This window comes from Phycodurus eques, chromosome 12 (assembly GCF_024500275.1).
Source record: "Phycodurus eques isolate BA_2022a chromosome 12, UOR_Pequ_1.1, whole genome shotgun sequence".
In the NCBI taxonomy this organism is placed as follows: Eukaryota; Metazoa; Chordata; class Actinopteri; order Syngnathiformes; family Syngnathidae; genus Phycodurus; species Phycodurus eques.
Genome location: NC_084536.1, coordinates 17,369,527 through 17,390,476, shown reverse-complemented (window position 1 = coordinate 17,390,476; position 20,950 = coordinate 17,369,527). Strand labels below are relative to the sequence as shown.

General features: G+C 40.9%; 1 protein-coding gene across 7 annotated transcripts in view; it reads left to right on the top strand.

Annotated features, from left to right (window-relative positions):
• LOC133410678 (disintegrin and metalloproteinase domain-containing protein 23) overlaps positions 1 to 20,950 on the top strand; it is a 42,147-nt gene that overhangs the window by 8,718 nt on the left and 12,479 nt on the right. For 6 of the 7 annotated variants that reach the window (XR_009769568.1, XM_061692112.1, XM_061692113.1 and 3 more), the window contains exons 4-21: positions 2,546 to 2,609; positions 4,668 to 4,750; positions 4,865 to 4,928; positions 8,364 to 8,436; positions 9,086 to 9,153; positions 9,359 to 9,418; positions 9,503 to 9,571; positions 13,025 to 13,191; positions 13,270 to 13,354; positions 13,444 to 13,531; positions 14,470 to 14,521; positions 15,579 to 15,678; positions 15,789 to 15,860; positions 15,958 to 16,044; positions 16,156 to 16,236; positions 20,059 to 20,109; positions 20,186 to 20,249; positions 20,336 to 20,441. Coding sequence is in view for 6 of the 7 variants with exons in the window: in XM_061692112.1 (XP_061548096.1) it covers positions 2,546 to 2,609; positions 4,668 to 4,750; positions 4,865 to 4,928; positions 8,364 to 8,436; positions 9,086 to 9,153; positions 9,359 to 9,418; positions 9,503 to 9,571; positions 13,025 to 13,191; positions 13,270 to 13,354; positions 13,444 to 13,531; positions 14,470 to 14,521; positions 15,579 to 15,678; positions 15,789 to 15,860; positions 15,958 to 16,044; positions 16,156 to 16,236; positions 20,059 to 20,109; positions 20,186 to 20,249; positions 20,336 to 20,441 (1,434 nt within the window). In the remaining variant the exon portion in view is untranslated. The remainder of the gene's footprint in view (positions 1 to 2,545; positions 2,610 to 4,667; positions 4,751 to 4,864; positions 4,929 to 8,363; positions 8,437 to 9,085; positions 9,154 to 9,358; positions 9,419 to 9,502; positions 9,572 to 13,024; positions 13,192 to 13,269; positions 13,355 to 13,443; positions 13,532 to 14,469; positions 14,522 to 15,578; positions 15,679 to 15,788; positions 15,861 to 15,957; positions 16,045 to 16,155; positions 16,237 to 20,058; positions 20,110 to 20,185; positions 20,250 to 20,335; positions 20,442 to 20,950) is intronic. The other variant, XM_061692116.1, reaches the window with a different exon arrangement.

Sequence of the window (20,950 nt, the reverse complement as noted above, 5' to 3'; positions counted from 1 at the left end):
GCGTTCAACCAAAATGTTCCCACATGGTCGCGGTGGTGTTAGGCTTTGGAACTTAATTCCATTAATGTCACTCAATTTTCTGTAACCCTGCAGCTACCGGCTCGCCGTCAGAAAACCTAGCTTCGTGTACGCGAGTGCCCGCATTTCAAATGCATGCACGCGGACACACGCACACAGACACTTACACAGGCCAATCAGACAGAGCGTCTCTGCCTTTGACTATCTCTGATTGGCTTAGAGACCACAATGGGTTTCATGTGTGTGCTTTCAGGTTGCGGAAAGGTTTTTTTCTTCCTCAAATGACTGGGCACCTGTACACACACTCTTGTTTTTTTGCTGCACCATTCAGCATATGCAACCAAATTAGTCGCACTCTAGAGTCCTGTCTTGTCAAAAAAAAAAAAAATGTGCCCGATTTCCAACACGGGAGTAAGATGTTTCTATAGAGTGCTTTAAAAAAAAAAAAAAAAAAAAAACTGTTTTGGGGGGGGGGAAGAAGGTTGGAACAGATTCATGGCATTTCCGTTCATTTCAATAGAAAAGATGATTTCAGGTATGATTGTTGTGAGTTATGAGCGTGGTCACGGAACAAATTAAACTCATATCTCAAGGTACCACCATTTGGAGCATCTCTATCTATACAGTCACTCGTAATAATATTTATGACAGCATAATATTGATAAAGCTGTCTCAGATCAGCGGTGTCATGTCATCATAGTATTACATACACAACAAATTGATGGATAATGATTTTGAAATCTGAAGTCAATGATAATAGTTTATTCAACTGTTGTTACTGTAAAAGGAGTTTGGTAACAAAAAACTGCTTGCAATATATAACATTATCTTGATGATATTTTGATGAGGATTTGAAATTTTGGTCCAGATTTTAGCAAGATTGCGCCACGGTGGCCGACTGGTTAGAGCGTCAGCCTCACAGTTCTGAGGACCCGGGTTCAATCCGCCTGTGTGGAGTTTGCATGTTCTCCCCGTGCCTGCGTGGGTTTTCTCCGGGCACTCCGGTTTCCTCCCACATCCCAAAAACATGTATTAATTGGAGACTCTAAATTGCCCGTAGGTGTGAATGCGAGTGCGAATGGTTGTTTGTTTGTATGTGCCCTGCGATTGGCTGGCAACCAGTTCAGGGTATACCCCGCCTCCTGCCCGATGACAGCTGGGATAGGCTCCAGTACGCCCGCGACCCTAGTGAGGAGAAGCGGCTCAGAAAATGGATGGATGGATGGATTTTAGCAAGAATCATGGAAGTTGACACATGTTTTGCTTTCGCGGGCCACATAAAATGATGAGGCAGGCCGAATGTGGCCCCCTGGCCTTGAGTTTGACAACGGTGCATGAGATTGTTCTGGAGTACGGTCCATAATTTTTGGGCTGGTGAGATGCGGATTGTAAGTGGGCACAATGTTCTGACTTACTATGAAGCATCTCCATTCATCTGTTTTAAGAGCAGATTATTTCCATGTGTTAGGGGTATGATGAACAGGCGTGACAGTGCTTGGTGTCACTTGTTTTGATGTGGTGCCAGACATCAGAACCTCCTGCAGCGTTTTGGTCCTCCCACTTCACTGCTCTTACTGCTGCATTGTGACGCTCCTGTGCGTGCCTCGGACACTTCTCAGTTCAACAAAAGCACACTTCAAGATGTTCACATTCATTCCGGTGGCTCGTCTCTCCACGTGCTTCAATGGTGCCCTCCAACCCATGCTCACGCACACCATTACTCCTTGGCATGGCCCACTCTCCGCTCCATGCCTTGTGTGTAACGCTAAAAATAGCGCCTCACTTAGGAGTTGCTCTCACGCCTTAAGCGTCCTCTCCTAATAGTGCACTTCGTGCTGGCATGGTCCAGAGCATCACTCACAAATGTCACGCTGCCGGTGTGTGTCACAGGACAAAATCTGTCAGGTAATCTGTTTGGTCCTCAACACCGCTGAATTCCCTGGGAGAAGCGGATGTTTTTTCATTTGTGAGGCGACTCAAGGGAGGAAAAAAAACACCTGTGTTGCTGAAATTGCAGTCTCTCCGAAGTCAGCACACAGATTGAATGTATGTGACGGTAATGGACACTGACAGTGAGTTCTTTACGGGACGTTTTTGTTCAGGGTGAAGGTGACACCAGATAGTCGTCCACCATTTTAGCATTCTTTTAAGTTTGTGGTCATTTTGAGTCACCATATTTTCAACTAGTGTCCCATCCCCCCATTGTTGAGGGGATGGAACAGATTAAATCGCATTTCAATTCATTTCAATGGGGAAAATCGATTTGATATACAAGAACATTTTTTTGTTGTCTGATCCTACCTCATACAGTGAAGGTGTTTCTGGGGATGGGGCCGGTGAGTGTACATTTGGTTGAATATTTCTCATCCAGTGACTCAGTGGTTTTGAATAGTTTGAAGGTCAACTAAAGTGGCGCTAACAGTGAGTTGAACACGTAGAAAAAAGTAGACACGTGAAGTCTGCGTGCAGTCTGCTGTATTGTCACGTCCTTCCTCCCCTAACCGACGGCAATCTTTTGTCTTCTCAGTGATTTGCTGTCTTCAGATTATGTTGAGATCCACTACAAGGGGGATAAACCTGTCCTATCAAAGGTAACGGGAATGTTTGAATACTGTACTGCATGTGAGTTGTCATGGATGGTTGAATAGAACGATGGATGAATGGATGTGTCGAGGCAGATGATTTGTTGGAAATTAAGTGTATGGTACTAACCACTTCCAGTACAATACAATCAATATTTATTTGTAGAGCATGTTTAAGAACAACAGCGTTGACCAAAGTATTGTACAATTCATTTAAGACACGCAGGATATAAAACAATAACATTACAGACAATAAAAACAAAACAATAAAACACAGAATACCATAGTAAGTAATGAAGAAATAATACCCAAAGGTGGCAAATATTTATGAACGGCTGGGGAATGCCAAGGAGAATTAGGTTTTGAGAAATGATTTAGGGGCAAGTCTAACGTGGGGCTGGGGGCAGTTTGTTCCACATTTTGGGAGCCACTACTGAAAGGGCTAACTAAATAATTAGATCCAATAGAGCATTCCTCCTCTACGGAGATAATCATGCTCAGTTTTAACTGACTCAAGAGGGGTATTACGTTAACATGTTTGTTATCGTTGTGGTAGTTTGCACCGCATCATAATGATGTTTATGCTCCTTGCATGTAGCTAAGTAAGGAAAGCACAAATATTAGAAACACATTAGCGCATGATGCAGTGCAGTTCTACACCACTGCAAACTAGGGTTGGTTAATTGTAGAGAACTCAAGTCACTGTACATCGTGCATGTGACAAATATACTAAGTTTGAGATTATTGTGAGAATATTACAGTCTCTGTGACAGGAGAATATTTGATAGAGCTCTAGTATTGTCTCTTATTAGATTGCGCAAATGGTCCAAATGTTTTGGTTGATGTTGCATACACCTCTGTATACGTGTGGAAGTGAAGAAGGTAATAGGATAAGGCCCGTTTGCGGCTGCTGATTCAGGCTTCATGGGCTGTGTGTACTGTAGCTGAATCAGCAGGCTTTCGCTTCCCCCTGCAGCCTCGTGCCGGAGTTCTGCTCACGTGACGAGGGAGGGAAAGTACTCTGCAGCGTCAGTGCAGTGCTAGATGGCTAAAATGAGAGCGAACTAAAGAAAGAGAGTGCAAAAGAAAGGGAGTCCTCCACTCACCCCGTCTTGACAGCTGAGTCACAGATAGCACTGAGACCTACTTTGCAATGTATTCACGATCTCTATTAACAGCAGAGGAACCGCACCATACATAAGCATCTGCAAGACAAGCTGTTATATCTTCAGAGGTTTCCAAATTACGGTATTGCAGCAAAAAAGGGCCAAGCAAAATTGGAAAAACACACAAACCAGTATATATGCAGTCACAGCCTACATTTACAACCTAAATTCTAATATTTGTTCAATTAAGTTGTCCTGATTTATGCCCAACATTCTATTCTCCTCATTTTGTAGCATTTCTCTTGGCTGGACTGATTCCGGAAAGTGTACAGTATGTGGATGTTAGATTTTTTTTTTTTTTTTTTTTTTTTCCAATCAGATTTCAGCCTCCATGTGCTGTGATGTCAATCTAATATGCCCAAGGCCTTCAGAATCAGTCGTGAGGGCCAATATAGCTTTAACTATATTAGCAATGGGACTATTTCTTTAACCAATCAGATTTCAAATTCATCTTCCCCTTGATCAGTGTTGTCCCTCAATGACATCAGCATTTTTTTCTCCCTATGATTGGTTAGTCAGAACAAGACTTAGATGAACTTAGATGAACAAAACACGTCTGTAGCAATCTGCACACATTAATACATTTAATAAACAGCATCTCTGATGAGTATGATGTGTTTTATTAAATTTTTTTGTTTTCATCCTGTTTTGAGATAAATATTGATTCTGAGCTGCTTCAGATGCTGTACATGGAAACATTTTGTGCTTGCTTTTATATTGCCTTTTTATAATATATTGACGCTTTCTATGATTGTGACATGATAGCAGTCTATTGATGAGGTGAATTAGGTTGGGTAAATCCCCACAAGAGTTTTAGGTACTAAACGCATGAGCTGGACTGCTTTAGTTCTGAACTACGTCTGGTGTGATGCTGCATTAGCACGGTGTCTTCCTCCCTCAGGGCGGTGAGCACTGTTACTACCACGGGCAGGTGAGAGGCAACGGTGGCTCCCGTGTGGCCTTATCTACCTGCAACGGGCTGCAGTAAGTGAACAGAATTGTGAGCTCGTCTCACACCATCTAGGGACACACAAACACATATCTCAGCTCTTTCTCTAATATTGACTCAAATATCGAGCGGCCTCTCTCCCTTTTCAGTGGGATGTTTGACGACGGAGCCTATGTGTATCTAATTGAGCCACTACAACAGACTCATTCAATCGTAAGTTCTTGGCTAAGTATGCATGTCATAATATTATTTCCTTGCTAAGTTATTGATAATGTTATTACTGCAGCATTGACCATCACAAACTGTGCAAATGCCCACTATTACAACCCCAATTCCAATGAAGTTGGGACGTTGTGTATAAATAAAAACAGAATACAATGATTTGCAAATCATGTTCAACCTATATTTAACTGAATACACTACAAAGACAAGATATTTAATGTTCGAACTGATAAACGTTATTGTTTTTAGCAAATAGTCATTAACCTTTTCTTTTAACAACATTCAATAAACGTTTGGGAACTGAGGACGCTAATTGTTGAAGCTTTGTAGGTGGAATTCTTTCCCATTCTTGCTTGATGTACAGCTTCAGCTGTTCCACAGTCCGGGGTCTCCGTTGTCGTAATTTACGCTTCATAACGCGTCACACATTTTCAATGGGAGACAGGTCTGGACTGCAGGCACGGCAGTTTAGTCTAGTCTTTTACTACGAGGCCACGCTGTTGTAACACGTGCAGAATGTGATTTGGCATTGTCTTGCTGAAATAAGCAGGGGCGTCTATGAAAAAGACGTTGCTTGGATGGCAGCATATGTTTCACCAAAACCTGTATGTACCTTTCAGCATTAATGGTGCCTTCACAGATGTGTAAGTTACCCATGCCATTGGCACTAACACAGCCCCATACCATCACAGATGCTGGCTTTTGAACTTTCCGTCCATAACAGTCCGGATGGTTCTTTTCCTCTTTGGCCCGGGAGGACATGACGTCCACAATTTCCAAAAACAATTTGAAATGTGGACTCGTCGGACCACAGAACACTTTTCCACTTTGCATCAGTCCATCTTAGATGAGCTCGGGCCCAAAGAAGACGGCGGCGTATCTGGGTGTTGTTGATAAATGGCTTTTGCTTTGCATAGAACAGTTTCAAGTTGCACTTACGGATGTAGCGCCGAACTGTATTAACTGACATTGGGTTTCTGAAGTGTTCCTGACCCCATGTGGTGATATCCTTTACACATTGATGTCGGTTTATGATGCAGTGCCGCCTGAGGGATCGAAGGTCACGGGCATTCAATGTTGGTTTTCGGCCTTGCCGCTTACATGCAGTGATTTCTCCAGATTCTCTGACGCTTTTGATGATATTATAGGACCGTAGATGATGAAATTCCTAAATTCCTTGCAATTGTACGTTGAGGAACATTGTTCTGAAACTGTTCGACTATTTTGTCACGCACTTGTTCACAAAGAGGTGAACCTCGCCCCATCTTTGCTTGTGAATGACCTGTTCCCAATTAGCCTGTTCACCCGTGTAATGTTCCAAACAGGTGTTTAATGAGCATTCCTCAACTTTCTGAGTCTTTTTTGCCACCTGTCCCAGCTTTTTTGGAACGTGTTGCAGCCATAAAATTCTAAGTTAATGATTATTTGCTAAAAACAATAAAGTTTATCAGTTTGAACATTAAATATCTTGTCTTTGTAGTGTATTCAATTAAATATAGGTTGAAAATTATTTGCAAATCATTGTATTCTGTTTTTATTTATGTTTCACACTACGTCTCAACTTCATTGGAATTGGGGTTGTAGATTTGTTGTTTTAGTAATGCTACAGTACTCAAATGCCAGATAGTAGCGCACAGATCTCCACCAAGCCCAAACTACAAGAAAGTCACTATAGACTTTTTTAAATTTTTCAGGTATCGTTCAGACAGACGTGAGGTCATTAGCATTTGACAGCCTAGGTATTGCAGTTTTTGTAAGCATATTATTCTCATGCCCATGGACTGCCGATTGCCATTGGAACAGCGTTTTAAAATTGCTACCTGGCAAGACATTTTTCTGTCCCCGACTTTAGTTGAGTACCAGCTTGAGAAGCTTTATGCCAGTCAGACTGTTGCAACCCGTAGTACAATTTACACTATCCAGTTAGCCATGGCAACAGCGAGACTGAGACGAGCCTGGAGCACGCCACGTCATCGTAGGTGGCCCCTCCAAGCTTTATCCAGAGAAGGTTTTTACTTGCGTCATTACAACATCATATTTCGGCTGTTTTGTTTCGGCTACATAAGTCTTTTGGCCAAAAAACGAAAATGCACTTTTGATCCATTTTCATCCGAAAATATTTGGTGGCCGAAAATTCGGTGCATCACGACTATCGGCATCTTTCACCTAATCCTCCCCATATTTTAATGTGTTCTTCCTTGACCCATGCACTGGCCCTCTGTGGAAATCAGTTTTATATTTTTCGCAAAATCCTGCTAAATTGTATTATTCCTGGTATTTACTGTCTGTCTAAATGACTACTGTGAAAAACAGAATCAAAGAACAATGCTAGTGGTGGCCCAAGGCTTTTGTATAATACTGCCTCTTCGCTACGCTTTATAGTTAGTTATCACAATTGTGTTCGACTTCCTGATTTCATCATGTGCAAAATATCTGCTTTGTTGTCAGACGTTATATCAGATAACTTATATCTCATAACCTATTTTACTTACCTTATCTTTGAGTGCGAAGTGAAGGAACCCGTTAATGTATTATGTTTGTCTATGGATCGAAAAATGGATGTCAGCAATACCTTTCAAGCCAATCAGTAACATGTTTGACAGTTTCCTGGCACAGGGTCAGTGGCCTCCCCCTCTCTGACGTCACTTGACTAACGAACATTTTTGGGATGCTTAAAAATTTGAATTCGAGGGTAGGAAAGGGTAGAGAGGAGAAGGGATGGAATGTTGAGGTTGAGGAATGGAAGGCAATGAATCATTGGAGTGTGGGGCCATCTCCCTGAACCCCCACTTCCTGTGATAAAAAAGAGGAAGCAGGAAGGTAAAAAGGATGGCGATCTGGGAGAACTGAGGGGAGCCAAGGAGATAAAGTACACTCACCTTTAAAGGTGGACGTCACAGTATCAGACAATGATTTTATCCCTGATTATTATAATTTAGATCTTTTAAAACCAGTGGATGCTTTGCCGGGCTGCCTATATTGTAAATTAAACAAAGAAAAAGTTCATAATTTGTAAAGCATTTGAAGTTGAATTCTGACTTGTACTACATCACAGGTGTTGGACTTTAGAAGTTGTAATAGTCTCTTCTCACTGAATCTTTTGGCTTTGAGGAAAATAAGCTGTGTCTGGAAAACCTGTCATTGAGTACATAACCGAGCCCTTAGCATGTCTCCCTTAAATGAACTGCAGACACGGTTAAGCTGTCAAGCAAACATGTCTGCTCTGAAATGGGTCTAATTGAAGCTTGCTGTCAATGGTACAGTATTATACTAGTTTAAATTTAGCTTTATATTGCATGAGAAATTCCAAGGTTGTGCTACTCCATACACACGATTTGTTGTTGCATCATGAAGGGTTTCTGCAGTACACTCCTTCCCCAGCGGCTGTTGAAACCTTTAACAGCTGATTGTGCTCTCACCTCTCAGGACACAGCTGGAAGGCCTCACCAGCTCAGAAGAACCGCCTCGCTCCAGTGGAAAAATGAGTCACAGCAACTGGGTAAGGATTTGCAACACTGTCAAACATCCTCTTCGAAATCATCGAAGGGCCTCCACCCCATACTGTCACGCATTTCTTCACCATATTATAAAGCTACAGTATACCATACATACAACTGTGGCCACTAGTAGGCTACGAGGAAACTACCAGTGTCCAAACTGGTAAATACAAAAATAGGCACATTGTTAAAAGAACACTGTACCCCTACGATGGCAGCACAGTGGTCTAGCGCCTAGCATAGCTGCCTCACAGTCGAGAGGTTCCAGGTTTGAACCAGGCACTCGTTGGTTTTCTGCGGATACACTGTTTTCCTCCCACATTCTAAAATTTCAAAGGTTAATTTAAGACTCAAAATTGTTCAAAGGTGTGAGTGTGAATGTTTTTTTGTTTATATGTGCCCTGTGATTGGCTTGCAACCAGATCAGGGTGTAACCTGCCTCTCACCCAAAGTAAGACTTCACCGAGACGCTTATGAGGTCAAGTGTTATAGAAAATGGATGGATGGCCACCTAAGTAGTTTTGTTTTATTTCTTTTAATCAGTATCTTTTTTTGTATTTCATTATATTGTGCGAGTGTACCTAATGTTGCGGCCATACATGCCTGCAATGTGTGTTGATGCACACATTTTTGTGTTGTTTACACTGATAGTGGAGGAGGAGAGGCTCCTTTGGGAGCTGGAGGACTTGTCCTGGCTGAAGCGCCGGAAAAAGCGAGCCGTGAGTGTCTGATCTCATCTCTCTGAAGAGACACCACAAACTTCCCTTCACCCGCCCGTAAATTATGTAACGATGTCAAGTGTTTGCATACTTTTACCTGGACTCCAAAGCATATCACATCAGGGCTCTGCAGTTGGGGGGGGGGGTGAAACACAGTTTAGTACTAGTCAGTCACCACTGATTATCTGCTGCTTTTATGTGACAGATATCTGTATTTGAGGAGATGAAATACTTGGAGGTCATGATTGTCAGTGACCACAACATGGTAAGTATATGCACTGTTAATGTATTAGGCACTTATATTACATACTGAAATATACTTCTTATTCCTCTTCCTATGTCTATGCAGTACAAACGACACAAAACCAAGCAGCACACCAGGAATTTTGCCAAGTCAGTGGTGAATCTTGTGGATGCTGTGAGTAAGCTCTTCCCTTTGACCAGAGTTGTTTTTCAGGGGATGTGTTTGTCACCAAGTCAGTTGGACAGACACTTTAGGTCCAGACTGCACTCACTCAGTAACACTAAAACACTAAGGTGGTGCTATTGGCTTTGATGAGCTTTTCCCCACAATGCTGCCATAGGTATGATTCTTGTTGAAGAATATACCATCAGTTCTATAATGGTCCCTCATACAGATCTTGTGTGTAAGCATTTTAACATGCAGGTGTTTGGTATGGCTTTGCGTGCTCGTCTGGTTTATGTTTCCACCATGTGGTTTGAAGGCCACTTGCAACGTCAGAAAAATTTAACATTGTAAATAAACCGCAACAGTTCTGTTTTTTTTTCAATTGAAATGTGGCTGTTTAAATGAGTGTTTCCCAACCTTTATTAAGCCAAAGCACATACTTTGCAGAAGAAAAATGTTATGGCACTCCACCCCAAAAAATGTTTGAAAAAGTATAAACAGTATCCTGAAATAATGATCGTTTAATCTAATGTAATAATCTTGTTACCTTCTGACATCTAGTGGAAGAGCATTTAATTGTTCTGCCTGTCACTATACGTCATTGGCACAGATAGATGAACAAAGAAAAAAAAACATTATTTCTAGTAAATAAATAATAATTTTCAGACCAGTGAAGTGAAATTGGATAACTTCCCCCAGCACACCTGATGATCTCTCACGGTACACTAATGCAGTGATTCTCAACATGGGTGCCATCAAGGATGCTGCAGGAAATGATCCAATTTCACTTAATTTGTCAGAATTTTATTTTATTAATTACAACTATATCTTTGTTCTTCTCTCGAAGCCAGTGACATATAGTGACAACAATTGAACAATTAAATGCTCTTCCATTTGATGGCAGAAGGTACAATAAACCTGCTGCCATTCATATAATAGAATAATAGCTTTGTGTTCCATTAAACAGGCCCAGAATTCACACTAAGTCAGTTTGTGAATAAATTGAGATAAGATCATCTTTATTTCACTATTAATACTTTTTGTGACATTTTTATTTGGTGGCGTGTAGTGACATTTTTCGAATATAAAATGAGCACCTTGGCTCAATAAACGTTGGGAAACATTTCACTTATGTGCCCCCACTCAGTGATTGGGAATCACTGCTTTAAATCAACAGGACAAGTCTATTTTCAGAAAAGGCATCTTGTGTCTTAATCCCACTCCATTCCTATTATTGCACAGAAATGATAATTCTCTCTTGACTGATCAACAGACAGTGTTTCCATTCTTTAAAGTACCGCACCACTGTGGTGGATGTGAATCTGATATTCTGGTACCTTTTCCACTTCTATGACAATGGAAATGCAGGTAAAGAAGTCACTGAGTGGAAACAGCAATTCCTACAATTATTGCCAAACGTTTGTGACCATAATGTGACTGGTTATTTGCACGAGACAATTTGTGAGGTTTGGGCTGTGTGTTGACACAGCAACAGTGTTACAAAGCCTGAAAATGCAAATATTTGCAAACAGGTCTGAAAGTGGAAAATGGCAGCATTTCCATAAAAACACTACAAACGGTAGTGTGAAAACAGAATAAAGTGTTCAGTCTGGGCGTGCCTACGTCGCATCAGGACAGTAATGGCGGAACACATTGTTGTTGTAGAATGTGCGATATATATATATATATATATATATATATATATATATATATATATATATATATATATATATATATATATATATAAAACTGTTCCCCTGCAATGTTCGAGTTACTAGTGGAGTCACAAGACCTGACAAAGCTTTCATTCACATATCAAATATGAGCAATGAAGTAAAAATATGGCTTGCATACATTTTTTATTTTTTATTTTTTTGTCAAAGTGACATCCCAACTGCAGGCCTGGAATGCATATTACACATATGTTCCAGATAAACAGTGAACACTGACAAAAATGACATATGCACGTGAAACCTTTCACAACTAATGGTTATCCTAGTATAAATAGAAACTGAACCTGCTTGGAAATTTGTGACCCCAGCAAATGAATATTAATTAAGTCTGTCAGAAGCGTTGATTGTTAGTAAATTATTCCTTTCATTTGCAGTTGACACTCCCAACCTTTTAAAGATGTAGTGCCACCTCTTGGTTTGAATTGTGAACTATTGTATGACGCAAATCCACTGTACTATGTACCTACTGCACCATTTTTCTCCTGGTCCTTATTACTGAGTAGAATATTCCCAACGACTAGAAAACTGGATTAACATGAGGTCACATGCATATATTTAACTTTGGCAATACTCATTGCTATAATCCTTACATGTGCAACATGCCTATTTTCTGTTCCGCTTGAGCTGGAAGCCTATCCCAGCTGACATTTAGTGAGAAGGAGGGTACACCCTGGCCTAGTCATCAACCAATCGCAGGGCACATATCGATAGACAAGTAACTATTCACACTCAGTACCCGCAGAAAACCTGCACTAAGACGGGGAGAACATGCCAACTTACTTTACACTGGAAAGACCGGAGATTTGAAGCGAAACTGTGAGGCAGACGTTCTAACCATTAAGTCACTGTGCTGCTGCACTGTTAGCATCCTATGCTAAATGTGCATTTGTACGTGTCATACTGCACTGAGCCTCAGTCAGCCTCAGCACAAAGTGAGTGTTTCATGTGGAGTAAAAAGTATTTTACTGGCACCCCACTCCCATAGGGGTTGCAAGACACAAATGTGGTGAAAATTGATTCAACATCGACTATTCGCTGATAATGTGCTTTATATTTTTTCGGTACTGTTAAAACATTGACATACACTGAATTTACATAGAACATACCCGTTAGAACACAAGAGCATGGGCGGCGACTGGGTGAAGGCTAGCTCGCTATTGCGTGATGTTATTTCCATCTTTCCACTGTGTGCTTGTCACTGGGACAGCCAGGTAACATTTGCACAATTTGACACCTGCCCTCATTCTGGGCCCACTATTGCAGTGGATTCTGTATGGTGGGAATTTGCGGAGTTTGCAAATAATCATGGACCTCAATGGAATAATTCCCCGCTCTCCTTCCACTTTATTAGTGCTGGCTGAAAATGTGTTGAGAATCCTACTAGAGCCTGGCTTTCCCCCCCTTAACTGGTTCTCCTTCACTTACAAAAGTTGAGTATTCAGAAATAGAAGACAATTTCAATCAATTAAGGTCATTCAACGCATACATCTGTAGCTACACTGCTTCCTCCTCAAAGCCAAAAACGTGATTAGCGACTAGTCGACATCACGCTCTAAATATCATTGTGGAGTAGTAAAGTAAAAAAGTCAACTGTCTGTACAACCCCTAACTCGCAGTGTGTTATTTTGTCTGCCCACATAAGCCAATCCAGACTGCACTGTGCATTATTGACCTGTGCCCGTGCTGTTGCCTCTGTCTGTCCTCTATTTCCTGACCACATCAATGGCAGGTCTTCAAAGAGCAGCTGCGAACGCGTGTGGTGCTGGTTGCTTTAGAGATCTGGACAGACAAAGATCAGATTCCGGTCAGCGTGAGGCCGCTGGAAATGCTGCGTGATTTCTCCAAGTATCGCCAGCAGAGCATCAAGCACCACGCAGACGCTGTGCACCTCTTCTCGTAAGCTCCGGAAATCACCTTTTGATGCTATGTGCTGCCTCCCTTTGATGTCTTACTGGAATTTTTTTTATTTGACAGAAATGTGACCTTTCACTACCGCAGAAGCAGCGCAGCCTACTTCGCGGGCATGTGTTCCGAGAGCCGGGGGGTTGGCGTCAATGAGGTCAGATTCACTGCATACTAATGTTCACTGTCGCTCAGTTCATGGATCACACGTCAGTAGATGTGACTGACCCTCTGCTGCTCTCACAGTATGGCAGCACCTGGTCCATGGCGGGCTCTTTATCTCAGAGCCTGGCTCAGAATTTGGCCATCCAGTGGGACCCTGCATCCAAGAGAAGTATACATTTTGGTTGTCATGTTTCTTACATGAGCCAGAGAGGCTGGCTAGAATGGTTACCAAGATTGTAAGACAAAATATTGGAAAGCCAGTGGTTGGCCTGGTCTCGTTGGTAAACTGAGGTTTGAGAAATGGAGGTTTGAGGTTTTCCGATAGCCACCTCTAAAAACTGCACTTCTTGTGTTGTTGCTTCCAGTAAAGAGGTTTGTGGTGTAACCAGAGTAATCCGGGGCTATCATCGTTGTCGAAAATCAATTTTTAGTGTTTTAACCGCTAGCAGTTACTCAGTAGATATATTAAATATATATATTATTATTATAGTATCTCCGTACTATATAAGTCATCTCCTAAAAGTTGGTGGAATATGTGACCATAAGAGTGCTTGTAAATGGCATCTGTTGCTAGACATTAAACAAACTGCTGACCTACACTCCGGCTAGCTCAGAAATGGTATACAAATCAAATACAGTATTTTGTTACATTCTTACCCAAATTATGAGATGACTGGCCACATCACCTCGCACACCTACAACACATTATGTTATTTAATCCCAAATTTGTTAGCTGTCCCTTGTAGCTAATCAAAACATTAGGGACATCTCCTAGTATACTGTAATGCAGTAAGATAAACGACAACCACAATGATAAACATTGCAAATGCAGAATTTCTGATGCAGCTTTTGTATTGGGTCTCGTTAAATTGTGCAGGATGTAACTACTGAATGTAAATCATGATGATGACTTTAATTCTCCTCTAAGCATAATTTTTAACTAACGTTGTTTTTTTTAAATTCCTATTACAGTCTAACAGTGCATGATATGTTACAGTGAATCATTGTACTTTTACAACTGGTATTTAAAAAAAAAAGTAAACAAAGAAAGTCTTACAATATTTCATTACTGTCTCTGTGCCCTTTTCTGTGGTCTCTGATTTGCAGAGGAATGCGGTTGCACTGACTCATGGACTGGCTGCATAATGGAGGACACTGGGTAATGTCCAGCATTAATCCTGTATTAGCTGTGTCCCATCTATAGGGTTGTAATGTTGCAGCAAGTTGGAAAGGGTCCGTGGGACTTTGGGAATGTATGATAATGTTCATGAATTTGCATTTGTCTATACAGGGAGCTTGACTGTCTTTACTACTGAAATATGTTTAATCTATTGTTGTTGTAAGTACAAAATAAATACACCGATAAATTAACCAATCAAATAATAATGACACCAAAAAGCAATACTTAGTCATCATATATTGGGGGAAAAAATTGTACAATTGAATATTTCTCTTCACATGGTATATTATATTACAACTCTTTTCAACCCTAGTCCCATATTTACATTTTTGTTACTTATGCCATTATGTTTGTGTCAAATAATACCGTAATGCTTACCACCTAATATGCCATCCCATTAAATTATTAGTGCAGGGTCGCCAACCTTTTTGATGCTGAAAGCTACTCCTTGGATACTGATTAATGGGAAGGGTTTGCATTTTGATACACTCTTCTGAAGTAAAAACAATTACTCAAATTACCCTTTGAGTATGTGCTATTATTAGTAATGATTGATATTCATCTAAGTGAGTATGTGAATTGTTTTTCACAGTAATTCTCAACAATTATGTAATCAGTTAGGAAACAAATATCAATATACAACACTTTAGTTCTATAAATCTCTGCGGTGTGGTTACATTTTCAAATGATCACTTCCATAACATTCCTTTGACATCACAAGATCCCATCACTGGTGAGCTATTTTTAGAACAGGCCCAAGGGCTGCGCATGTGGTCCTTGGTGCCCACCACTGCCATGTTGGTGACCCCAGCTCATGCACAGTATATTGTGATTGAGTGTTGTCTGACATGTCTTGGCAATGTTTACATGCTCAAAATGCCTTGAGTTACTGTCATTCCATTTGAAAATCAGGTGACACACACACAAATGCACATACATACAAACACCCACACACAGCAGTTGAGCAATGTTTCCATGGTTATTGCGTAGTTATTTTCGATGTACTTGACAGATGTTTCCACCCTCCACTCCACAGTGTCCAACACCCGCGGAGATTCTCCAAATGCAGCGTCTCCGACTACAAGGACTTCCTCTTGAAAGGCGGAGGCTCGTGCCTGTTTAACAGGCCGACAAAGGTTTGATGCTCACCGCCCCGCACAGCAGTGAACACACAAAAAAAATCATTCGACGTCGCTCACACGTATGAAGCGAACCGTTTCGTACCCACTTTGACGTATTTTGGCAGCTGCTCGAGGCCACCGAGTGTGGGAATGGATTTGTAGAAGTGGGAGAGGAATGTGACTGCGGCGCGAGAGCTGTGAGTTTTTATTTATTTATTTATTTATTCAGGATGTTACATGTATTTGCAGTCGATGTGTGTGTTGAGATGGCTGCAGCTCCGTTTCTATTTTCAGGAGTGCTATAAGGGGTGTTGCAAAAAGTGTTCGCTGGCCAACGGGGCGCACTGCAGCGAAGGCCCCTGCTGCAATACCACGTGCCTGGTAACAGCTTGAACGAATTCACTGTATTTACATGAAGAAAATAGCCATATGTATTGATGCTTTATAAATGTTAATAGTAATACACATTCTTTTCACTTGTTTTCTTGCCAGTTCCTCCCACGAGGTTACAGTTGCCGCTATGCTGTGAATGACTGCGATATCTCAGAGACATGCTCTGGGGACTCTGGACAGGTGTTGTTGTATAGCAATATTACACAGTCAATCTGTTGTGTGTCCACTGAGCTTAATGCTAACAAACAATGCAAATGCCATTGATATATAGCATATATACATATGCTAAAGGTGAGTATTGATCGTCGCGGTTTTCAAAGCAACGGATATTTGAACACAAACAGTGCACCAACACATGTAGACAGATAATATAACAATACTTATATTTAATGCTTATATTCTTTATCTTCTACAAAAATTACTAATGTTACAGCCTCTTACTGAGTCACAGTAGTAACAGAATAAGGACTTTTCTTCTTCGTTTGTCTGCATAACTGTATTATACTGCCTCCCGGTGGCCAAGGCAGACACACCAGTAGGAGCAGTACATCCATCCATCCATTTTCTGAGCCGCTTCTCCTCACTTGGGTCGCGGGCGTGCTGGAGCCTATCCCAGCTGTCATCGGGCAGGAGGCGGGGTACACCCTGAACTGGTTGCCAGCCAATCGCAGGGCACATACAAACAGACAACCATTCGCACTCACATGCACACCTACGGGCAATTTAGAGTCTCCAATTTATGCATGTTTTTTGGGATGTGGGAGGAAACCGGAGTGCCCGGAGAAAACCCACGCAGGCACGGGGAGAACATGCAAACTCCACACAGTCGGAGCCGGGGATTGAACCCGGGTCCTCAGAACTGTGAGGCTGACGCTCTAACCAGTCGGCCACCGTGCCGCCAGGAGCAGTACAACAAATTGGATTTCAGCATTAAACCATGATGCACAAACTGTTCAGTTCTCTACATTATAGTTAATTATGTTATTAATATATGTTTTTATGCAGTACATTATTAATGAGTGCTATTTTTCCTCGTTAAAAAACACATTACGTTTTTTGTTTTTTGTTTTTGGCGGGGAGGCTGGAACGGATTAATGGCATTTCCATTCATTTCAAAAGGGAAAGATAATTTGAGATACACGTGTTTTGAGCTGCGAGCATGCGCATGGAACAAATTAAACTCGTATCTCAAGGCACAATTGCATACGGCTTGATTTCACCTTCCACACAATTGCTCAGTAGTTTCAAAATACTCCCTATTTTTCTCATTGTTTCTAAACTTAACGATGTTTTTGTCCTTTAGGACAGTGGTCGTCAACCTTTTTTGCACCACTTAAAGAAATATTTTGAAAGACTGGTTTAGAAACAAATCGAAATAAATTATTAAGACCATAAGTCACCATTAGGCTGAATGCAGTTTTTGTAATTAGTATTTGTTTACATTCAAAAAGCTGGTCCCATCTTGGGGTAATGGGAGACCATGACCCATGAACTGTTACTTATGTCCTTATGTCTGTGTTTTGGCTGCCCTCATTGCAGAAAATCCTACTTCACAAAGATCATGTTGGAAATGGAAGCAAAGCTTTCAATGCTATTTTGGCAATCTATATAGTCTGGGGCGGCACGGTGGCCGACTGGTTAGAGCGTCAGCTTCACAGTTCTGAGGACCCGGGTTCAATCCTCCCAGATCCCAAAAACATGCATTAATTGGAGACTCTAAATTGCCCGTAGGTGTGAATGTGAGTGCGAATGGTTGTTTGTTTGTGTGTGCCCTGCGATTGGCTGGCAACCAGTTCAGGGTGTACCCCGCCTCCTGCCCGATGACAGCTGGGATTGGCTCCAGCACGCCCCGCGACCCTAGTGAGGATAAGCGCCTCAGAAAATGGATGGATATATAGTCTGCTTTGAGTTTAATCCATGATTGTTTTTTAATTCGGGTGCTTGGTCTCCTTGTGCCGAAGCAGTTTTCAAGGCTTCATTGCCTCATTTGCAAGCCTGTACCCTCATATTTTGCAGAGTATCCTTGGTGCGTGAGAATCTCCTGTAGCAATAAAGCCGTATTTCCAGTAGGACTGCTGATATTGTCTCTTAAATGCAGCTTTCTTTTACTTGGAAGTTGTTGGCTCTTTTTCTGTCTCATTATTTGGCCTTTTCCCCTTTCTGACGAAGCTCTCCAAAGACATTTTGAGATTTGTTTTCTTGGGTTAGACCAGCAATTTAACCTCTACAGAGGCGCAGACCTGATTTTCCAAATCAAACTTTTTTCAGAGTACACTGATGATCGCTAAAATATTTGTTGTTCATTCTCTCCGTGCGGCCTTTTACTAAATCACTCTGGTGGTTGGGGGGGAATACTGCTTTAAAACAGTGAAAAGCAGCAATGGGGCCATGATGTCACAGCATGGTAGCATTTAATCATATTGCGCTGATAAATGGGCTTTACGTTTAACTTTACTACCTTTCACCACCGAACATGCTTGGCAATGTCACCCCATTGACCCAGTGATTAATAGACTATGTTATAATGGAAGGGAAGTTTACAGCTTATTATACGCTGCCATTTTCTATGTGATGAAATGCAATCATGGCGCGAGGTTATGGAGGGACTTGAGGGTGAGGGGCACAGTGAAGTTGATGAAGTACAGTGGTAATGGTGTGATGTCATCCCAATGCTGTTCAGAGCCACTGTTGCACAGGGTTGGGCAAACTTTTGTGCTACATTCGATTTTTAAAATGGATCGATGGGCTAGGTCATTTGTACATGAGGCATAAAATAAGTATTTTGTAATATTAAATGTGTCTGTAAAATAGTTAAAATAGAGTGGTGCCTTGAGATACTTACAAGATTTAAGATTTTGCTTTGTCTCGCAAGTGCAAACTTGAGATGCAAGCTATGTATCGTGGCAGTGAACTCACCTCAGTTCACTTCACAATAAGCAGAACTTTGGCAAACAGTCAACAATTCTTCAAAAAAGGGGCTTCAAGCTGTTTAGTACCACTCCCAGTTGTAGTTTACTATCAAATTAACACACACACATAACCTTTAGTCCGTAAGCGTAATGCTAATACTAAGACATAACGGGATACATATTTAACCCTTTAAGCAAATGATATATGAAGACAAACGGTGCAACAACACATTTAGAAAAAATTTTTATATAACAGTTCTCACAGTTATATTCTTTATCCTCTGCGAGGAGCGGAGATGTCTATACTGTACAGATGTTCATGTACAGTATATCCACCTGTATGTCTTATACTGCCCTCAGGTGGCCAAGGCGGGCAGCAGCACAATGGCCATTAATGAATGCAAAGTGTGACAAAAAGTCTTTACTGACAGTTATTTTATTATGTCATTAGTGTATTCTTTTATAAAATACAATATTATAGAGTGCTATTTTCTCATTAAAAAAACATTTAAAATTTGGGGGTTGTGTTTTTTGGAGGCTGAAACAGATTACGGGAATTTCCATTCATTTCAATGGCGAAAGATGATTTGAAATTTGAAAGAGGTTTGAGTTACCAGCGTAGTCACGGAGCAAATTAAACTTTATCTCAAGGCACCATTCTAGTTTATTGAAATAATCAAATAATAATACGTTCTTTTTTTATTTTAGTATTTATATTTATAATTAACCAATTTTGGAATTCAATGAATAAAAAAGAAATGTGTATGTAAAACTGCTTTATTTTATTATTTACAATAAGTCAATTATTCAATTATCTGATAAGAAAAAATATAAATTAAATAAAAATAAATATGATCAACCAATTTTAGGGAAAACATTTACTTTTAGATGATATATTGACATGCCATAAATAGGGTTTGATATGCTATGACATATTAACCTGCGTTATAGTACTTTTCAATTTTGTGGCGTTTCATCTCAAAAATTGCTTTGCAACCACAACTCATTTTCTAATGATCTATTTTATTAATGCCAATTTGTAGTTGTCTTAAATTCACTGCATATTTAAGAATTGTGTTTTGCCTCTTTACAGTGCCCTCCCAACCTTCATAAACAAGACGGATACTTTTGCCAGGTGAACCAGGTAGGCACGATAATAAAGATTTTAATAGCCGAATAAGCTAAATTCGGATGCCATTAATTCACTGTCTTATTTGAAGGGACGGTGCTACAGTGGAGAGTGTAAGACCAGAGAGAACCAGTGCAGATACATCTGGGGGCCAAGTAAGATGAATAAACTACACTAAAGGAAGTTCAGCTGCAGTACAGTTCATCCAGCCCCTCCTCCTCCGGTTGTTTTGTCTCGTCAGAGGCTGGAGGTTCGGAGAAGTTCTGCTACGAGAAGTTAAACACCGAGGGTACTGACAAAGGCAACTGTGGAAAGGATGGCGACAAATGGATCCAATGCAGCAAACAGTGAGTAGCAAGAGGGAAAGCTTCTCCGAAATCATTTCTACATATTACGAGTTCAGATTTGCACCTCCTTAGCTTCAAATTGAGAAAGAGACTTCCACAGTCTTTCAAATTCCTGCAAGTTAGGACTTTTTCGGGCGGACAGGAGTGGTGCAATTGTTACTTCTTTGTTCAGCTGCAGCTTGTCAGCACTTATTGAACTTCTACTCAACTGGGATTTATTTGACAGTTCCTCCCGGTTACAGCATTCGGTTGCAAATTTGGAGTGATCAGAGATTCTGTGACAGTTTTTCCTGCTGACCTCTTAGCAGAGTTTGTTTTTTGCTCCACTCTAGAGGGAGAGAGAGAGAGAGAGAGAGAGAGAGAGAGAGATCAGGCTAAGCTTTAAATTTAAAGACGCAATTATGTTGCAATTTGTAATATAAAACAACATCCCCTCTTATTTATCAACCCCACACTCCTACTCACCTCTACCATATGCTTATAAACACTTTCTATACACTCACACAACT